Source organism: Ylistrum balloti, unplaced genomic scaffold (genome assembly GCF_031769215.1).
Source record: "Ylistrum balloti isolate Yb309-2 unplaced genomic scaffold, AGI_CSIRO_Ybal_v1 Utg370350, whole genome shotgun sequence".
Lineage (NCBI taxonomy): Eukaryota > Metazoa > Mollusca > Bivalvia > Pectinida > Pectinidae > Ylistrum > Ylistrum balloti.
In genome coordinates this window covers 122,683-145,101 of record NW_026782250.1, presented here as the reverse complement: position 1 = coordinate 145,101, position 22,419 = coordinate 122,683, and the positions used below count along the sequence as shown (strand labels likewise).

At 35.3% G+C, this 22,419-nt stretch overlaps 1 protein-coding gene across 1 annotated transcript in view; it reads right to left on the bottom strand.

The window, feature by feature from the left end:
• Positions 1-1,378: 1,378 nt before the first annotated feature.
• The window catches only part of LOC132553770 (peroxidasin homolog), a 43,110-nt gene continuing 22,069 nt past the window's right edge, over positions 1,379-22,419 (bottom strand). Inside the window, exons 4-17 of the mRNA XM_060218043.1 lie at positions 19,339-19,410; positions 16,659-16,730; positions 15,309-15,481; positions 14,184-14,300; positions 13,606-13,767; positions 11,924-12,187; positions 11,188-11,454; positions 10,473-10,706; positions 8,792-10,084; positions 8,526-8,643; positions 7,446-7,654; positions 6,856-7,091; positions 6,069-6,191; positions 1,379-4,572 (exon numbers count right to left, since the gene is read on the bottom strand). Coding sequence (XP_060074026.1) covers positions 4,480-4,572; positions 6,069-6,191; positions 6,856-7,091; positions 7,446-7,654; positions 8,526-8,643; positions 8,792-10,084; positions 10,473-10,706; positions 11,188-11,454; positions 11,924-12,187; positions 13,606-13,767; positions 14,184-14,300; positions 15,309-15,481; positions 16,659-16,730; positions 19,339-19,410 — 3,433 coding nt within the window. The 3' untranslated portion in view covers positions 1,379-4,479. The remainder of the gene's footprint in view (positions 4,573-6,068; positions 6,192-6,855; positions 7,092-7,445; positions 7,655-8,525; positions 8,644-8,791; positions 10,085-10,472; positions 10,707-11,187; positions 11,455-11,923; positions 12,188-13,605; positions 13,768-14,183; positions 14,301-15,308; positions 15,482-16,658; positions 16,731-19,338; positions 19,411-22,419) is intronic.

The following is a 22,419-nucleotide window of genomic DNA, read 5'->3' as shown; positions in this document are numbered from 1 at the left end:
TTACTAGTCTGACGCTCAACCAATCGAGCAAAAGAGAAGTTCTTTCTAGCCGAGCAGGAATATTACGACTTCGTATATTTTCATTGTTAATTATACTTTGATTCCAAAACGAACCATTCTAAAATGTTGACAACTAATTCTAATGTAAGTCGACCAAGTTCTCCATAAACAATAAAAGTTGGATTGCAAGACCTTATTTTCAGTACTCTTTTGCAAAATTTCATTTTTGCTCCAAGGTTTTTTAGATTTTCAAACCCCCACACTTCCGAGTCGTACAGTAAATTGGCTAAACTACAGAGTAAAGATATTAAACTTGTAGGACAATTGGAATAGCATGGTTACGATTTGTTTACATTTCGAAAATTGCAGGAGAATTTCGGACTTTTTTTGCAACCCCTCTGGCGTCTCTGCAAAAAATAGTTTATCATCTGTAATTATTTCTAAATGAGCAAGTTCAATAGATTTCAAAATCATTGAAGAACATTGAAAATATATCATCGACATATTCTCGCCTTTCCTAATTCCAATCAAACGTGAAAAATATTAATGAAATTAAAGATATTTTCCAATTGTATTTTACACGTGAGATAATATTCCAGCTCGCCAAACAGTATCAAACACTTTACGAAAATCAATTTCAAGAGAAATTAACATGCAAAGATGAAGGTATTATCAACTCTCGAATGACCTTAATGGAATCCCGCTAGATTAACGAACGGAATATGTTTTGATCTTTCAAATTGGTTCAAGCGGCCTTTTTAAGGTGGATGTAAATAATGAAATAGTCACCTTTATTTTGAGTTATTTACAGGCGTTCCGAGCCGTGGTTGTTTTCTGTAGCTGTATTTTGAGAGATGCAGGTCGATGCAGACTATGATTTTCTGAGTTGTACGGTCGCCAGACAAATCACTCTCGATTGATTTCTAATAATCCAATTGATTTGTTTCTTACTGGCAAAATTAATGACTTTGTCACGATAAAGATATGTCAGACACAAAGACTGTTGCACCGAAATAGATTTCTCATAATGAAGACATTTCTTTCTCATAATAAAGACATTTCTTTGTCATAATAAAGACATTTCTTTGTCGTAATAAAGATATTTCGTTGTCATAATAAAGATGTGTCAGATTCATTATATTCATTAGTAAAGAAAAACAAAAACTTGATCATCAAATGCATTTTATCATCACAAGTACAGGACAAAAAAACCTTAATTCAAAGAACGTCATGTACATGTATATTGATGTATGGGTTTTGGGTTTCGAGAATTTATCAAATCGCGGAGTAAAGTGAAATTGATGATCAAGTTTTTGTTTTTCTTTACTAATGAATATAATGAAATGTAGAGAAACAAAACACAAAACAAAGCTAAAACTCATGTATGAATTGTTGGCTTTAATTCAAATAGTATCACATACTTATATTTGTTTATGTCCACAAAGTATTTTATGATTGAATTGCTTACAAAATGATACATACGCACAATTAGCTAATATACTGGTAGTTAGACGAAACTAAATCCCTCATTAACACATATCTTTGGTAGTTTACACATAGATCACTAATTCTTATAATTAAAACTGGCTTGGAAAATGGATAAACATGTGCTTTGTTTATTTAATGCTTTTTTAAAAATAAAATGTCATTACATATTTTGCACCATGATATAATTGGCTGGGAATAAGATCAATGACAATAATTACAAATCGAACTCTGGTTTTATTCTTGTACACAAAAATACTAGCAATATATTGTTTGACATTAAGGCAAACTAAAGAAGGTTACAGCTGTTGACCAATCAAATATCCCTGATTTTAATTCCGACAAATCGGATTGGAAGATAAAAACCCGAAAGAAATATGCTAGGTAAATCTCACTGTATCATTTATCTAAAGGTAATAGAAAAAAACCAAATAACGCCTGGTTTAGAAGTTGCTCTTATCCATAGCTATTCAAAATGCATTTGAATCGACCATTCTAATTTCAGTTCATTTTCCTCGACTTTTAAAATTAGAGCATATTAATTTGCGATAATTTTTCCTCGACCAAGTAATTTTCATTGCCCAATGAAATCTTTTTATGTAAGACAGTTATCACTCTACAAATCATAGAACCTCACTTAAGTACGAGTAGAATGCACAATGAACTATGTAACTTAACAACTCTTGAGTAGTCTACACGCTTTTTATACAAATTTAGAAACTGAGGATAAAGCAAATATTTTCGAATTAATACCCTTTTAATCCAATAGTTATCACTAACGTTAAACGTGTCATTAGTTAAAGATATATAAAGCACTAAATTATAACTACAAATACATCAGTGATAGAAATGCTTATTTTGTTATACAAAAGTACAGGAAAAAGAATTGCAAAGTACAAAAATACATGTTCTATATATATATTAAAATACAAACTGCATCAGAGATGATGGCAAATGGAAGACGATATAAAAGAGTAAATAAAACATGTGAAAATATACACAATCGCTCGTAACATATATCATTAATAAATTCATATCATTATATGAAACTCAATTATCAAAGTGTTAAAATATTTTTTCCCAAATCCTGGTCTTTGTCCTGGTAAGAAAATTATTTTCATGAGAATGTTGGACACAAAAATCTTTCAATAATAGAACAGCTGAGCAAGACCAGCCCGACCATTGTCTATCACTACGATGAATGCCAGCTTTCTTTTCACGATCTTCTTAAATGTTTATTACATGTTTGTGGATGGCTTAATATAGTAAGTAGGTCATGTCAAGAAAATTTTGCCACATTTTACAAGACAAAGAAAAAAAGAGAGAAAGAAAAAATGCGTGTTGAAATAACGAGTCATCGACGGAACAACGAGTGTTGCATTTATTTTCATCTAGAAAACATGGACGATTATACTGGCATTGAGTAAAGGCACAATTTAATGTAGCATTCAATTATACAAATGTTATAAAACATACAATCCATATACAGACAATTATCTCTGATTGCAGCTGGTGAAAGTATACACAAGCGAGGTTTTCACCTCTGAATTCAAGAGATGAACTATTATTAAGTTGCATTGCAAAGTATTATGAATGATATAGACAATTAAGTTTCTAGTGATAAAATTGGTTAAAACTCCGTCTGGAAAAATTGAGATTTGTAACAATGTTTTTTCATTCAAACATAAATGCAACAATGTGCAATGTTCCTGTTTGCTTTACTGGCAGTTTGGATGTTTGTAGAAAATAAATACGACAAACTACAAAGACATCGCATTGAAGACATAATGTAACACTTCAATAGAACAACATCTAAAAATAATAATAATAATAAAAGAAATCGTATCGATCATTTTAACAAGACTGCCATGAAAAAAATAATCGTTTAATAAGTGCTGTCTTCTAACAGAAACAATCAGCAATGGAATTTAAATTGATCCTTGATACGAAAATCTTTTCCTGAGAGACAGTTTTAGACTTGTTTCCCACTATACACAGTTGCTAAGGTGAGGGGGCATTCGATTTGTTAACCAATAACTTACGTTGAATAAAAAGCATAACATTACTTACTAGTAGTTGTATTTCACCGGCAGTAATCGCATACATATGCAGGTAAACCTACACGTTTGAAAAAATAAGCACGTTGTAAAAATGTATTCCCTTAAAAGAATTCGTTAATATATTTGAAGAGCTGTTTGAAGGGCTCCTCAAAATAAGACGGCGAGAGAGTTGAATATATAGGATCTGTAAAATCTTTTACACCCGTGATTTATAACTTATTCTATTGGTCAGCCGTTAGCATTGAAAATGAAACAACAATATTCAAGTGATATTAGTACCATATACTTTACCTCCTGTTCGTTTTGTACTGCTGATTTCAGGTATGAGAGTTTCTATACGTTATTAGTGAATAATTACAAATAAAGAGCTATCTTCATGCATGTTAGATCTTAACAGTTCCTCGCAATAGCAGTGAGCAGATATAAATGCTAGGTATATCACAGCATCCAAACAAATCTTGGCAGCATTTTATAGGAAGCAAGGAGCTGTATCACAGCTATGTCTTGGATTTACTGAGCTATACATCAATATACTATGACCATAAATTGGTCCAAAATGCAGTTCATTAAAAAATAAACTACACAATTGTTTCTTCTGAAAACAAGAGTTAATCGCTAAACTACAATACTCCTATTGCATTAGAGATCAGTTCTCGATATCTATGGTACAACTGCTTTCTGTGACAAAGGAACACCAATAGAAGAACCGCTTGTATGCTTCGTTGGCATATACAGTATTTCTGTTAATCCCAACTGCGTTCACATGGACAGTTTGCAAGAAACACAATTCACTCATTATTTAATAATATCGTTAAGAGACAGCAGTGAGAGTTCGTCACTGTATGACCACTGACTGTGCTATGTGAGAGAGTATGTCATCATGTCCACTGATTGTTGCTTTGGAAGATTGCAGCATTGCTCCCAGACATCGTCTTCAACACACAGGACAACACTGGTTTGGAACTTTCCTCGGAAAGTCACAGTCTGGTATATGGCACAACTGAGTTGTACATTCTACTCGGCCATTCTGAAAACACAACACGACAAATTTTATGATTGGTGAAGCCGACTCTCATGCGTTATGCAAGGTACATCTTATCAGTTTTCAAAAACTAAAATATGAATTTTCATTTTTAAAAATCTTTATAATCAACAACTGAATTCTTTAAATGACCCATCGATGACACTACACTTTATGCGTTCTGATTTATTTTGCAACTATCACGAAATATTTTCAGCTTATACTGATCCCTCTTTGTTGGTAGAGCGCTGGATGTCTGAAAACAGGACAAAATCAGAGTATATAGAAAATTATCATTTATCACATAACCGACCCGTTTTCCCATGTCATACGCCCAAGTCAAAATAATGGTAATACACATGTGTAATAAAGGTTTGGGGTCTTCTGATTGATCAAAACCGTGGGAACGTATTCATACGCCCGCGCGCGTACTACTTTTATTTACTACGACAACAAACTGTAGTAAGATATGGCTGACCAGATCAACATTGGCGACACAGTTTTTATTGATAAGAAGGGGACTGGTGTGGTGAAGGAGATAATCCCACGGGGGTTTGCTGTATTTTATAATGTTGAATTGTGTGGGATTGACTTTCAAATTGAGCTTGAGCGCGATCGTATTGAAAAGATTGTAGATCCCTCCCAACCGCAGACGACCGCTCCGGATGGCGGTCCTATTGCCCCTGAACCAAGTCGTTTCGTTTCAGTCAGAGAAGATGAGGTGGGGAATTTTATACATAATCAATCAAACAAGAATACGTTCACAAAAACCACCTAAGCGAATCCGAAAAGCTATCATTGAAAGTGACAGTGACTTGCAGTAACTGGAGCAGTTAGGCTGAACCTGATGACCCGTAATGACGAGGCGAGGTGACGTCACGTTACCAATATCAAGTGAGATTTTTTTTTAAAGTTATTTTGGCAGTAAATAGAATTTAAAGGCTTTACTTTGTCGATATTATTTTGGAACATAACAATCTCTTATTCAATCATTGAAAAAAGGTAGGCTCGTGGCATATCAAATTCCATAATACATTGACACGAGCGCAAGATCCTCTATGAATTAGAATTATAAAATTCGGTACTTGTAACTGAGCGAGATCAGGATATCTCAGTCGAGGACTAAGATCCTGTAACTTAATCCCAACCGAGTCGTTAACCGAGATTAGGATGTTACAGGATCTTAGCTCGAGATTGGTAACTGTAGAGATTATTTTTTGGTGATTTGAATTTTTGCGGATATACCGAATGCTTGAAGTAAATTAAATATTCATTCCGCGATGAAAGGGCCAATGCTTTGTTTCATTGATGTTTTTTCAAAGTGTCTGGAGAGAAAAAAGAGATGATTTGTGAATGGTAACGTCTGAAGTGTAGAGTAATACGAGGACGCTGATTTGTTATATGTTTGCAAGATGTAAATGAAAACGGGTAAATTAGTTTGAAATGGCAGTTTGGTTTGTAAGTGCATGTAGCTAAAAGGAGTCATTGTACATTAATTATACCTGACATATACAGTCTTTACAATCATGCATCCTCCATCGCTGATTTTCGGGACGGAAATGACCTCTTTCATCTACACAGCCAGCCTTCGGATGTTTCCTCATATGTCTGTGCATTTTCTTCATCTGTAATAACATATTGTGTTTTAGACGGAAAATTGCACACTCACTTTCCATTTGGTTGTTCAATTCATGTTTATATACAATAAACTCTATATGTTATGAAAATACATTTCAGTTGCACGGTTCAGAATAAACACATTAAAAACAATTAGGCAATTCATTGAATTTGGGGCTAAGTGCACCTCCCCATCCAGATTGTGACTTTTTCTTCGATTATTTGTAGGCTTCAAACTTTAGACCCATAGCAACTGACGAGTTAAAGAAGAATGAAACAACTGTATCATGCAGTTTATTTAATTCATTCTACTACATCAAGTTGTATCATATGTATTTTCACTTGTGTGTCTTTTGTATAATCTTTCAGATGATAACACGTTCCGTTAACACCATAATTTTTACACTAAAATTATGCGCTAAAACTATGGTTGCTGATTGGCGCTTAGTGCAGTTTCTATAGGTTGCTTAATAAGTGATTCCAGTGGATGCATAAATTCATGACTATTCCGGTATCTAAAACAATGATTGCGCAAAGTTAAGTATGTTTTAAGCATCGAGATTAAAAAATATTTATCAACTATCCCCGATTACATAAATCATGAGCTTTACTTTTAAAAACTCAAGCGCATCAAACAGTAACCACATCACAATTATGATACGAGTATCCTACCTTCCTTCTGAGGTATTTAAGCGTTTTAGTGAGACCACTAATTGTTCCTTCCATGCCTTCCATTCGAGTTTCCATCACCGACATGCCTTCCTTCATATTCTCAAGACTAGCCATAGTATTCTGGTATTCTCGGCCCTCTAGTACATGCTCCCTGTCTTCACGATGAGACTGGCGGGGAGTGGCGGCTCGCTGGAATTTACTAGTCAGTGTTTGGAAATCACCTGCGTCATTACAATCTGAAGAGAGAACACGCATACCTTTGTAACAAAATTTACCAATATTAACGGGAAATTTTTAGCATTTGCTACAAAATTTGCATTGAATTTTTGAAAATCTGAAATATGCATACATTTGAAACATTTGCAAACAGCACAGATGATTGTTTTTCATCAATTATTAGTGCAAAATTGAGGTTTTGCTTTTACTTTTACTCTTTAATTAATTGAAATTTTATTAATGACCAGTATTCGCCATTTTACAGTACAGTTTTCAATAAATGGTTCATTGCGATTATAAGCATATATGCTACTGATAATGAATGCAACGATACAAATATACTACTTTTATAGTTTCATGTTGTATGGACGTACCTGCGCAACATTCTGCCCAAACTTTAAGATTGATGTTTGGGATTTTATTACAGGGTAGGTACTGCGTGTAGTTGTCGACTCGAGCGAACACGTCTTCCTGTACCTTGTCAATGTTATCACTGCTGTCACAGATGACTCGCGCCAATGTTGTCTGCTTGATGGCGTGTATCTGCTCAGGTTCATACATTTTGGAATTCTCGTACCAGAACCTGTACAAAATGAAAGCAAATCACAGAGGACATTAATGGTGGCTGCAATGGGTTCTAGTGGATTTAAGGAATCCAGCAATGTCTACGCATTAATGCTTTCATAGCTGATTGTATCAAAGACACTCTTCGTACGTATATTTCTGTATTTAGTTTTAATCATAAGTTGTGATAATCTTTATAAAAGTATCCGATAGCATTTATTGAGTATGATGTAACGTGTCTGTCATAATGACGTCATTTCTTAAATAGGTATGATTTCATATTAAATATGATGCTTATAATTATGTTAGCATTAATGAGGCTGGAATGTTAAAACAGGATTCCTTGCCTGCAGTCGCAACGAACAAAAAGTGATGAAAACAGAGAAAAGAGAACGTATTCAAAGCATTTGTCATTTACCATTAGATGAGTACATGATCCATACGATATTTGTACGAGCTGCTATGTGCATTTATGGGACATTATATTTTTTTTAATTTACTTAAAGACAAAATAAATCAAGTATAGCTAAAGGGGAGTAACTCGTGTTGAACTGTAACAAAAACATTGGCTGACTATTGATAAATATTCTTTTTACAGTGGATAATTGAATACTTTTCAAGAAACCGTGTTTGTTTTGGGAAAGTAAGTATATTTGTTTCTAAAAAGCAACAAATAAACACACTTTATCACCTACCGGTATATAATAAATATCCAAACCGACAAGATCCGTTTTTGTGCCGAGACTCGACACGTTTTGTGTTTTTGTAATAGTTAATTAGAAGATAATCATTTTCTAATTTGAAAGTTGTTATTAAGGTTTATTACCATTTAGTAACGTGCTGTCAAGCAAACAGGTGTTATTTCTGGTTGCTATAGATACGATACCTACCGGTCACCGGCACGGATTTTCTTGAACTGGTCCACGAGGATACACATGAAGGTAGGACCAACCTTGGCCCCTGGCAGGGGTGTTTCACTCATTCCTCCCACAAATAAATCAATATTATCTGAAAAAGGTAAACAAATTCATGGTATTGATTTTACTTTTTTATTTACAAAATGAATATACTGCTAAATAAAACAGGAAAACTGACTCTAACAGTATTTTTATTTTTCCTCATTTTGACATACAAGTTTACTAATAATATCACTTACCCGGATGACCATATAGAGCTTGTAGCTTGTCACGGACATCACTACTGGTGATTTCAGCTTGAAAATCCGAAAAACTGGCTGCCCTAGACATGCCACATAATTCCCGATATGCGTTGTAGAAGGGCAGGCCATGGTCACGTCCTCGCTGAATATTCAACGAGGCCAAGTCTTGTGCCACAACATTGGCCAGAGAAAACAATTTTTCAGTAAGTTCTGAGTTCATCATTTCACTGGGCATTCTCTTTTTTGCCGAAACAGCAAACATGCCGCGAAGTAAGGGGTCGATTCCGCCTTCCTCCAGCAGTCTATAAGGCGAAAAGAATGCCTTGTGTAATTCGAGGTTTCCTTCTGGGATTGGGTAGAAACTGGAATTTAGTCTAAAGATGACAGGTTGAACAAGAGCATGTCCGAACCTCATAGCAGCGGTAGCGAATTCATTAGTTATCGTGGGGTCGACATCTGGGTCATAACCGGTATATGGACCAAGTTTCTCCATGCCCTCTTGGCCAATGATGCTTGGGAGCCAGTGGTTGTACGTGATATGCTGCATCATGCCACCAATTATTTTTCTAGACTCATGAAAGATCATATTTCCGTCCCAGTGTACATTGATCTTACCAAGTTCATGAGCTACATGGTTATGTTGGCGCATCCATAGCGTGTGCATTGCTGTAAGAGCCAAATGTTCGTTTACACGATTGTCTCCAGCACGGAAGCAAGGTACGTGCTGCTTGCTTGGTTCAATCTGACAATCGATATGCTCCAAAAACCCTGAATTGTCGAAGGGTAGAAGCCTTTTCCTATTGGTAGATATCGGTCCTTCCCTTAAAAGCCCACGACTATTGGTTAGCTCCCTTAATCTTTGGATGTCAAATTCGCTACTACCATACACGTTACTTCCGTCTACGAAAGCAGTGATAGCATTTATTTGTTGACGAGCTGAGAATGTCTTGTAGAAGATGGAAGTGCTACCAGAATTACACATGGCACTACTCCGTGCGAACCCAAGACAAGGATGGGTCTGGATGCGAGAGTCGCTGCGAGGTACTGGGATTGGGAAACATGGGTACTCATTGTCACAAGTCTCATTACAGCGTCGACCATCGCTAAAGCGGGCATAGCTGATTGACTGTGGTGTTAGAGTGATATCGTGGTCTACGAACTGTCCCCATTGCATAAGCATATGAGTACTAGTTTCATCCTCTGTTACATGGTCTGTTGACATTAGGAAGGAGGAGACGAGACGCGGACTGGGAAGGTGAACACCATTGTATTGCTTTGAAGAACTCCAGCCTGTCAATATAAAAAATTCAAGATTTGTAACGTTATCTCTAGGGATCTTAAAGTCAGGAGTATTCAATATGATCTCGTCTAAGTGATGATGTAGAAATATAGATCTCCTTAAGTCTGAATTGTAGCTGGACATGAGAGTCTCCAAACGTTATGGCTTACCTGAAGGAATGTTTGAATCTGGTCTAACTTGTGGCTTACCTAGGAGAATATCGAATCTGTTATTGTAGATAGGTTAAGAGGTTCGCAACAGTCTATGACCTACCTGTTGTGTTGTTGAATTGGTTTTTGCAGCTTGGTAGAGAGTTCCCTCGCAAAAGTTTATGACTAACCCTCATGAATGTTGAATGCTGTTCTTGTAGTAACAATGTTCGGGGAATCTTTGACTTACCAACAGGAGTGTTGAATCCGTTCTCATATATGGGTGGGAGAAGTCTGCTGAACGCCGTGACAGTTGCCCCATTCAGTGGCTTCTGAAGATTGTTGCACGTCCCGTCCATCGTTCGGTACTTCTTATGGTAACACATATTGGTGCATTTTGTTATACGGGGATTTGCAAAGCATCCTGACATGTTGGCGATCAGAGTAAGATGACCAGGGGAGATGATATCACGGTAGCTGTCACCTAAATAAAAGGTCAAATCTAGACATCATTCACAGACAGGGTTGGCGGCGAAACAGAATGGTGATCCTAACAGTAGGTATCACGTACATAAGAGGTCAATTTAAGGCCAGATCAATTTATCATAAATTAATGGCTTAATTTCAAATCTCCTCCAAAATCTCACTAAAAATCACTAAGCTTTATGTTTTGATAGGAAACCTCCAAAATTAAAAGCATATCGATTGACCAGAGGATGACGAGGACAGTACTAAACGACATCGTATATGAGATGATATAATAGATATGCGATGGATTGTCTGCATGTAGACTTCAGTAATAAGAACACTGATAAGAATGAACATTTCAAAGAAATATGAGCTCAAAGCTCTGATGCAGAGTGATAGTTATTATAACACAAGAAAAAATTTAATACAAATGCTTTTAATTTACAAATGTGTGCAAAACCATTGGATCTATATGACAGGCACATTATGTACACTACCTGTGGTATCAAGGTTATAGGTGTGCCCTTCGCGAACGTGCCGAACAATGATATCCAGCGTCTGTTCGAATATCTCCTCCGCTCTAGCCAGTTCCAACGCTTCGGCTGCAGGATATCGGAAAATAGCTATTAGATCCTGGACACTGTGCTGTCTTGAGCGGTCAAACAGATGACGCTGTGTGTCATTGATGGCCACGTTCACACGATTGGTAGCTTCTCTTATGGCCTGGCGCACAAATGCGTCTCCTTCAAACGTACGGTCATCACCTACGTCAATGAGTCAAAGATAAAATTGTTCAAATTTACTTTCATATCGTCCTTTTGTAATTCCAATCCTTTTTAATTTATGATTCCATTTTAAGTACATACAGGTTTCCATTTTGACTGGGGTTACATTAGACAGTAAACGAAACACTGAAGATCACATGAGATGGTTGTTTAAAATGAATATCCATCAATTCAAATGACAATGGTACGGTTATGTTTAGGGTTTCATTAAAACAAACAAACAAACTATTATGAAGAAAAAAAAAAGATACGCAAAGCCCCACCCCTCAAACCAACAACCCCGACCACCCCATCCATCCACTCTAAAACAGTGACAATATTGATGTTTCGTGTGCAATATATACCATTCAAAGACAATTTGAAATTATCGGCAAATGCTTAGTGACTCTACTAAGAAAGTCATGCTTTATATTTGTAGCACAATGAATATTGTATTATTTATTGGTACCTGTAACTTTGAGTAAGACAGCTTTCCTGTTGAATCCGACAGTGCCTTCAGGGAAACACTCATATTTGCCAGCGTCACTTGGGACAATATTCCTGATGACGAGCCGATTCCCCTGGAAGGAGTATTTTGGGCCAGATTGCAGTAATACTTGATCCTTAATCCACCGATACTGTGGAATGAAGTCGTCGGTGGCACACTCTAAGATACTATTGGTGCCAACAAAAGTTTCTACTTCTACGTTGGCGGGAAACTCCTGAGTCTGGGCTTAAACAGACGATGTTAACATTAATGTATATCATCAAACACACCAAAAGCATTAAAGAAATAACAATATGTCAACAGAATTAGAATCAAAGTCAATAAACCCAGGACAAAATATGAACAAAAGAAACATGAAGACTCCTGAAAGAGAACAATGATAATAAGACTAGATCTCACAATAGAGTGAGCGTCTTCTGCTTCATTGACAACACCCGCCATGTTGATTTTAGTTTATAAAGTAAGTAATGTTACGTTCACTAATGAGAACATTGTATACAACAACGGAACCAGGCAAATACGACAACTGTACACTTGGAATGAATGCAGAGTGTGCTGTATTGACGTTACTGTGACGTTATCTATTGGTCAAAAATTTATCTTTTATCATAACATTATCAACACTTTAATAACACATTAAGAGGCCGATATATCTAAATCGTTGGTGGATCAAGACTCTTATTGGCCAAGGAAAACACATCTATTTACATTTATAATCAATGAGCAAGCCAAAGCATTGTTTATATGAAATACCATGTTGCATAAGGTGTTGATTTAAAGACACATTTTTATTTTGTTCCGCATTCTTAAAAAGTTTACTGTGATTTTGTTATGATTAGCGTGTCTTATTTTGTAGAGTATCTATAGAATATAGAATAGAGTGTCTAAATTGACTCTAGCTACCTTAAAATTACCAAGTGAGAAGGGAGATAAATGTGTCGGTATTAAACAACGTTATATGATCACGCAAAATATTATTCATACACTTGTTTAATTATATTGCTTTTCCTGTGTGAATTACATTCTGATTTTTTAAAAATAATAATAGATCGGAACCCTTATCAAAATCACATTTGTTTTAGTCATCAATTTAAATCATTATCTTGAAGCATTTAAGAAACGGTAAACAGATCGTCTTTCTGTAAAAACAGCATTTCAAGTAGTCTAGTATGTAAAACCTAAACCATCGCCATAGTACAACCAGGTGTTACAACTAATGTCTGTTTCTTGCCTGCGATTTTTCAAGAGATATGACACTCCCAGGTGGAAAATCAAGATTTGTCATACAGCCAAACATTCCATATTTTAGCATATGAAATTACGTCTGCAAAATATCACTTATTAGAACATTATTATGCACTAAAGTCACTGTTTTTCCTAGCTCATAACAGCCAGTTCTCAGTTGTTGAAATATAGGACTTTTTTTCAAAGGCAGCGCCATTTATAGGATTCTACAGGCCACAAATCAAGGACAAAATTTAATATTTCTTTACAATAAGAAAACGACTCACAGCATTCGATAGTTTAACAGTAAAAAACAGCGACACAAAGTCACCATAGGGCAGTACAGTGTAAGAATCATACAATGAATTACTCTACATAAATAGATTTATAGCTTAGTCTTAATGTCTTGCCGCCCTTACTTGGTTGTGTAATTCTTAGCTCTGCACTAGCTTCAGCTGCTCCGGCAGCATTAGTCAATTTACAGGTGTAAACTCCCTGATCAGCGTAGACGACCCGTGAAAACCTCAGCATTGCTCCAAGCTCATAGACCTGTATTCTGTCATCCAACGGTAATAGTTCGTCTAATAAAAAGGGAAGTTCTTTTATTTATATAATTCGCTCAACTTGTAATTCATATACAGATGAAAGTGTACAAGGGCAATATAACACCTAAATTTGAACCTCTTTAGGGACTTCTTCTGTGTAATGATTTTACAACGGTTAAGCATTTTTATTTTTACAAAAGACTTCCTTAAACAAACACGGAAATGAAGATAAGTCAGCACAACACTCAGAATTTATTTTTACTAAGGTTCTTAAATCACCTCGAACGATAAACCCTTAATCTGATGATATCCTGTCAAGAAAGTCAGGAAGTTAATCTATGTAATGTCACGTTTCCAAAGATCGGTACCGGTTTAAAAGCATTTCAGTTGTTTTATTCAACATGTATCAGACATTATTTACTACGACAAGGGAAAGACAAAACTATACCAACCGTCTTTGAACCATGTAATGACCGGAGTTGGTGTTCCAGTTCCGGTACAGCGAAACATGGAAGTGCTTCCTTCTACTGCTTCATGGTCCTCTGGTCTCCTTGTCAGCACGGGGATTACTGTGAGGCAGATACAGCATTACCATAAATCCTATATTCTCGCGAAAAGTTTTGTTCGTGGTTATGTAACACACTAAGAAGTAACAAACATGACAGAATCAGATTTAATGATGATGAAAATTACTAAATAATAGAAATTCACCACCATGAACGACTGCATGGAACTATACGACAATTGTTTAACTCTGTACAAAATGAAAAAAATCCCACCAAATTGAATAAAACAAAAATTGGATTTGACAGATGGTAGCTTATAAAATGCCTTTATAACTTAATGACTGAACACAAAATGAAAGAGTTATTGATGGTTTGAATATCATCGCGATCATACAAATTCCATTATATCTACACGATGATTTGAACTTAACTTTCATGACAAAGACTGACATTCAAATTTCATTTTGTGAGCTCGTTAACTATATACAACATATCTTGCGGTTTACATGTTAACAGATATGACATTTATTGTCCTCTTTAATGTTTTTCTAAATAGTTTTACATATCAACTGTAAAATGTTATTCTACTTCCGTCAAAACATTCACCAGTATAGTAATAACACATTCCGATTCTAAATCCATCTATGAAACTTGACTATATGACTGACAATATGGTTTGTAAATTGACAGAGGCAAATTCTTGGCAAAACGATTCCAAAGATATCTATATGTATTGTTTTAACAACGACAACAATAATGCATGATTTAGACGTGTCATTTTAGGGAAACTTTAAACAAGGATGCAGTTGGAGAAGAACCAATATCCTTTCACAATAATGTTTAAACGCGCCGAACTTTCATCGATTGGAATTACCTCTTAAACATTTTTCATCACAAAAATAATGTTCTTTAATCTAAAGAAGAAACATATCATTATGTTGATAATAAAATCTTTTGTCTTAAAAAAACAAAAAATCACATTGCAGAAAATTTGTTCCAGAAAGGAATCGAATCTTTGGGATTACAATGCTCCATGCATAACAAACATGTTCAGTTTTAAGTATATCTTACCATATCGACCACAGCTGAACTGACGCTCACTCAGGGTACCTATGGCCCTATTAAGGACCCGTTCAGGTGAATGACATGTCCCAGTAACCTGGACACGAGATCTCCTCCTCTGTACCATGCGAGTAATCCAAAGCAGATCACAGTCACAGTGGACCGGGTTCTCATCCAGACGTCTAAATGCAACACAGCGAAAGCTATATTATCACTTTCTTACAATTGTTTTTAAAAGCCTACCTCAAAAATGAGCTTATCCTAAATATAAGCATGTAATTTTGAACATATATAAACATGCTTTTGTATAATCCTTATCACTGCAAAGAAAAATTATGAAGCCATGCTTTTATGTATTATAAAAAAAATAGCTGTACGGGAAAAAAGGGGCTAATTTGATTACGTGTTCTTAAGTTGTGAATCGGCTGCATGTTTTCTCAGAGCAGATCATATACTCATGTATTTACAAAACAGATATTAAATCATTACTTAATTTTCTAGAATTTCATGGCTAAGAAGTTCACACTTACTTAACACCAAAATTAACATATAACCTGGTATCAAGGAAACATACTGGGTCTAAAGTCTCTGTTTACATAACTCGCGATAAATGTTCTTGGTAAAGATATGAAAATTAACTAGAAACAGGCCTTATAAAAACTGTACTGTGTACGTAAACAGTGTTATCTTTGGATGGCGTCCTGGAGCTGTAGAGTTTCACACGATGTTTCTCATAATTGTTAATTTAAGCCTTTACGTACTACGCTGTAGACGTCAAAAGCTATACATGTAATTTACAGAGATATATCACGATTTGAGTTGATGTAATTTAAAGATAACTTGGACTGTATCACATTCATATGAAATATGATGAAATTGTCCACCCCTAGTATACATTTTCAGAGTTCAGTCCACTGCACTAACTTGACATTAGTCTTAATCACATATACACATAAAACTGCATACTCAGTTTGTTAAAGAAAATATATAAGACTCCCCAGATGTCTATTTCTAACAAAATCCACGAATTTCACAGATTTTGTGTATAAATATTTAGCGATTAAATAAACAAAACTTTCAAGAATGTATAAATATCAGCCCACTTGAAGAGAACTGGTCGTGCACTAGTGACGGTGCACAAATTATCAAATCAGCATAGAAAAAAACCCAGATCTAGACCTACTGTTATGCATACGTATGTTGCTTTGCACCATATATCTTCAATAAAAACCACGGGAAATTCCATAGTTTCACAGCACAGAGAGTTAAGTGACAGCTGTGGTTTGATTTAACATTCAACAAGACGGCAGTTTATCTTTATACCCCAGTAAAACATATGCCAGCTTCGGAAATACGTACAGTCGTTGTAATTTCGGTGTGTTGTCAAAAAGACCTTCTGGAAGACTCGATATGTTGTTGTTATGCATAAATCTGAAATAATCATCAAGAAAACAGGTTTGATTTCATTTTTAGTATACATTTCAAAATAGATTTCATTGAATAAAAAAAAGCATAATTACAAATTAAAATACGTAAGTAACACAGTGAGTCAACAAATGAATGATACGTACAAAAATCACAATGAAATACACGTGGAATGACCAAAACTTCCATATATTTTAATTTTGTTTTTTTTATTAAATGATGTAATGCTCATTATATGAGAAAAAAGTGTTTTATATATTATATTTGAGATACACAGCATGTTCTTACATTAAGTAGTGATTTTTCCTGATTTGATATACTCTATATATATCGCAGATTAACGGGGAAAAAATACCCAAAAGACAATTTATCAGCACCCCCATAATTTATTGAATTATAGGGCAAGTGCTCCGCCCATGTATCTTTTGATATTTCTTTCTATTACTTTCCTTAGCATCACTGGCGAGTCCCGGAAAGGTAAAACAGCTGTATGATGCAGTTTCATTAATGTTATGCTCCATTATTCTAATTCTAATTTTTTTATTAAAAGGTGTTGACTTTATCAACTTCCAATTTATGAAGAATTAGCCTCATTATAAGAGGCTGGTGAATTAAGGAACAAAGAGTAGCACAACGATGATACTGATTCATAACGGGAGTCTGCCATTTCTTCTAGTAGTGCTGATTAATATTGTAAAGATGAAAATATTTTTCATTTCTGCTTCACTCTTAATTATTTATATATATTTTGCATGAATTAACACCAAAATGGAAAACGACATACAGAAACACAAAATACAAACAAAAGACAGATGATGAAATATTATTGTTAGTGCGATTGTGAAATTATGCAAACTAAGTAAGGATTTAGAACTGTTTGATGAAGACGGCCAAAATACAAACAAAAATCAAAAGATGTAGAAGTCCATCAGACAAAGCATCAGTTAAAGCAGTGTTCTTCGTCATTGAAAGTAATGCTACCTTTCACTAAATGCACAATGTCAGATAATATGCATGCATAATATACGTCAATGAAATGCGAAACATGTATGTACTGTTTATTTGTTTCATTTTGTTAGACATTCAGATTATTACATGATGTAAGACAGTAAGCGAAGTGGAATTTCACAGAATGCCAGTTATATATTTAAAAAATACTGCAATATGTCTCTTTGGCTTAATTCATGATGTTAGTCACAGTAACAGTACGATTACAAGAGCTTTCAAGAAAGCAGCATAAAGAAGGTTTACATTTACACTGCTGATCGGCAGTATCAAAAGCGTTTCAATGACCTTAATGATCTACTATCCATCATGCAACAGGGTATGATTTCTTTCACTACTTTTTTAAAATATAGTATCTAATTAAGTACCAGCTGTTTCCTACACGTGTGAAATTAAATCCATTCCAATTGTTATTTGTAAAATGGTGAAATAAATGAACCAGGACCTATATAAAAGAGAGTTAACCTTGTATTTGAGTGATGAGGCGACGAAATACAGGTGTGGATTTTTTATGTTACACAATCTCACAAGCAGGTGCACGAGGTAACAAAACTATCCTAATTGTTCACAGAGCTATCACCAAAGCAAAAAGACAAGATAACTCTTAAGACATACAAACTTTTCATATTTGATAAGTGACAATAATTTTAAATGTACACGGTGATAAACTATACAAACGGTGTTAGGAATTAGAAAAACGAAGTAAATAACAGTAAACATTCGGTACGGTTAATATTGGCATTTACAACGTTGTATCTAAACTGTTACAAGATCAATATGAAACTTCAGTCACTTCCTACCACGGATTTATTTGTGTATATTAAGCTGCCAAACAATGATAAAAAATCCGGAAGCCCAAAATAATTCACTTCCTTACACTTGTTTCATACCAGATATTTAAAACTTTTTTTTCTTTCTCTTCAATCATTTTTTACGCTGATCTCGGGAAACATCTATTGAAACAGGAAACAGTTCTTAATAGGATAATATAAATCTTACTAGCAGAAGATCTGATGGGGATGTTACCTACTCAACGCAGGAGAACAAGCTGTTTAGCGAATCATGGGTAGATTTATGGCAGGGAAATCTTTAAGAGTAGTTCTGTTGAGTGGCTGATGGGAGGATGAGGCAACATCACATAATATACACTATCTTCCGGTTCATACACACACAAAAATTAATGTATATAAATAATATGATAATAAAACACTATTTTTCTAATTATTCAAACTGGATTCAGAAATATTTTCAAATTTACCGGATGTTTTCGTTCAATTTTATTATGAAAATCTGTGAAAAACTAATAAAAATTCATGTTTAAACATGCAAATTAATTATTTAATCTATACTATTCATATTGATTTCAAAGTTTCCAAAATGAAAACAATTTCTTGGTCCTGTAGTCATTGTTCCGGCTTTTGGGATGGCCAACACCAAATGATTTTATTCACGATATCAATGGTATATTGACCTGTGATCCAGCGAATTCCTTAACCGTGAAGTGTTCAAGCAAGTGAAATCAACACCATGCGAATGGCACCCGCTATGATAATCGAATGTAGTGACGCTTGGTGACGTAAGCATAAAAATACCACTCTGAAATACTCACACCTGCTCAAGTTTCCTCAAATGTCTAAACGCTTTACTTTCAACAGAAGTTATTTGATTTTTATATACATATCTGAAACAAGAAATCAACATGTTAAAGCTTAAATCTAAACAATGATTTATTCATGGGATTTGTACAATGAATTTTTTACAAATCAGGAAATGATCAATACAATCTTGAAACACTTTGTTCAATAAAATAATACCGTATCGCGATTTTCTCCGACCTCATATGTCGCTAGCAGACAAATTGATTGTTACAAATATGTTCATGATAGTTGGAAATCTCTTTTTCCATATTGAGTGTCGTAAATATGATTTGTTAGTAAATTTAATATCATTAAATATAAATCACAAATTAATGTGTATATCTGGTTTTTAAGTCATATAATATTTTCTGAAAATTATAAAAACAATTTTGAATTGTATCAATGATTTCTTGTATACTAAGACTCCAAACTCAAGTTGGTTTGGTCTTAATACAAATAGTTCGAGAGTGTGGAATAGACTTCGTTCTATAGCTTACAAACAATTATGTAATGGTGTTATGAAGATATATAAAAAGTGGATAGCATGCATGCATATTTTTTTGCTTCTCCTAGATGTTAAAACTACACTGTTTAGGGTCGGTGAGTACACATGCCACATCACTTAAAGTACACTGACTACATGCTAATGATGTACATTTCAAGAAAAACATGTTACAGAAATCTTTGATGAAATATTTTGCAGATGTCGAATGGAATAGCAGCAGATATCGAGATTCCTTTAGTGTGATGTAAATGCATTATACCTACAAATGTGAGCTATTTAGCTTCTCACTAATGATAAGGTTACTTGCAAAATACTTTTTTGTATTTATTTTGAGCCATGGCTCAATATCTTAGAAAAGGTATTTGAAGGGATAAATAGTGTATGGATTTATATCATCAAATGATATTTCAGATAACTAGAGAAGTTATGTGACTTATTGTTCTCAGATTGTTTTAAACATATGATGGTATTGTCGGTATACATTCATCACAATAACGGCCTGTTCCGCTCAGTTGTACAAGGAATGTTATGACGTCACCTAGTAATAGCGTAATATGATCGTAGTGGAAATGTAACATTTAATTTTTATTACAGGAATTTTTATTGTTTTTTTAATCATACATATTGAGTGATATCTTTATTCTAATATTACAATATCGTCATTGTGGAGTAAAACGTATCAAATCTCGTAAATACACTAAGTCGTTACAAACTTGATTAATTGATTCATTTGCACTCCGAGGCTACTAAGTAATTGCCTACTTAAAATTACAAGTAAGGTTCCGTAGGCATTATACAAGTCTGCATGATGATATAGAAGATATAGTAAGTGTGGTTTAATACCTTAATCATATTTTAGTGGTTGGGATATAGAACCAAAATACGGCTGTAGTGAGACAGAACAATCAAACTATAGGGGGCCGATATAATGGTAATAAGACTGGAGTGGATCAGGCATAGTTTTGAAATTAGGTTACTGTGGATGTGTTTAGCATCCAAATCAGCCTACAGTGGGCGAGGCATGATATTTAAATCAGGTTGTAACGATTGGGGTATATTATAAAATCAAGACTGTATTGAGAGAGGGAAAATATACAAATTAGAGACATTTTATCATATCAGGTTGTAGTGGGTGTAGTAAACTACCGAAATTAGATTTTAGTGGATAGGGCAAAGTACCGAAATCAGACTGTAGTAGTTCGGGTAGAGTGTAGAAATCAGACTGTAGTAGGTCGGGTAGAGTATAGAAATCAGACTGTAGTAGGTCGGGTAGAGTATAGAAATCAGACTGTGGTAGTTCGGGTAGAGTATAGAAATCAGACTGTAGTAGGTCGGGTAGAGTGTAGAAATCAGACTGTAGTGGGTCGGGTAGAGTGTAGAAATCAGACGGGTAGAGTGTAGAAATCAGACTGTAGTAGGTCGGGTAGAGTGTAGAAATCAGACTGTAGTAGGTCGGGTAGAGTATAGAAATCAGACTGTAGTAGGTCGGGTAGAGTATAGAAATCAGACTGTAGTAGGTCGGGTAGAAAGTCATCAGAAATCAGACTGTAGTAGGTCGGGTAGTAGTAGGTCGGGTAGAAATCAGACTGTAGTAGGTCGGGTAGAGTATAGAAATCAGACTGTAGAGGGTCGGGTAGAAATCAGACTGTAGTAGGTCGGATAGAGTGTAGAAATCAGACTGTAGAGGGTCGGGTAGAAATCAGACTGTAGTAGGTCGGGTAGACTGTAGAAATCAGACTGTAGTAGGTCGGGTAGAAATCAGACTGTAGTAGGTCGGGTAGAGTATAGAAATCAGACTGTTGTAGGTCGGGTAGAGTATAGAGAGTATAGAAATCAGACTGTAGTAGGTCGGGTAGAAATCAGACTGTAGTAGGTCGGGTAGAGTATAGAAATCAGACTGTTGTAGGTCGGGTAGAGTATAGAAATCAGATCGTGGTAGGTCGGGTAGAAATCAGACTGTAGTGGGTCGGGTAGAAATCAGACTGTAGTAGGTCGGGTAGAGTGTAGAAATCAGACTGTAGTAGGTCGGGTAGAGTATAGAAATCAGACTGTAGAGGGTCGGGTAGAAATCAGACTGTAGTAGGTCGGGTAGAAATCAGACTGTAGTAGGTCGGGTAGAGTGTAGAAATCAGACTGTAGTAGGTCGGGTAGAGTATAGAAATCAGACTGTAGTAGGTCGGGTAGAGTTTAGAAATCAGACTGTAGTAGGTCGGGTAGAAATCAGACTGTAGTAGGTCGGGTAGAGTGTAGAAATCAGACTGTAGTAGGTCGGGTAGAGTATAGAAATCAGACTGTAGTAGGTCGGGTAGAGTATAGAAATCAGACTGTAGTAGGTCGGGTAGAAATCAGACTGTAGTAGGTCGGGTAGACTGTAGAAATCAGACTGTAGTAGGTCGGGTAGAGTATAGAAATCAGACTGTAGTAGGTCGGGTAGAGTGTAGAAATCAGACTGTAGTAGGTCGGGTAGAGTAGGTCGGGTAGAGTGTAGAAATCAGACTGTAGTGGGTCGGGTAGAGTGTAGAAATCAGACTGTAGTAGGTCGGGTAGA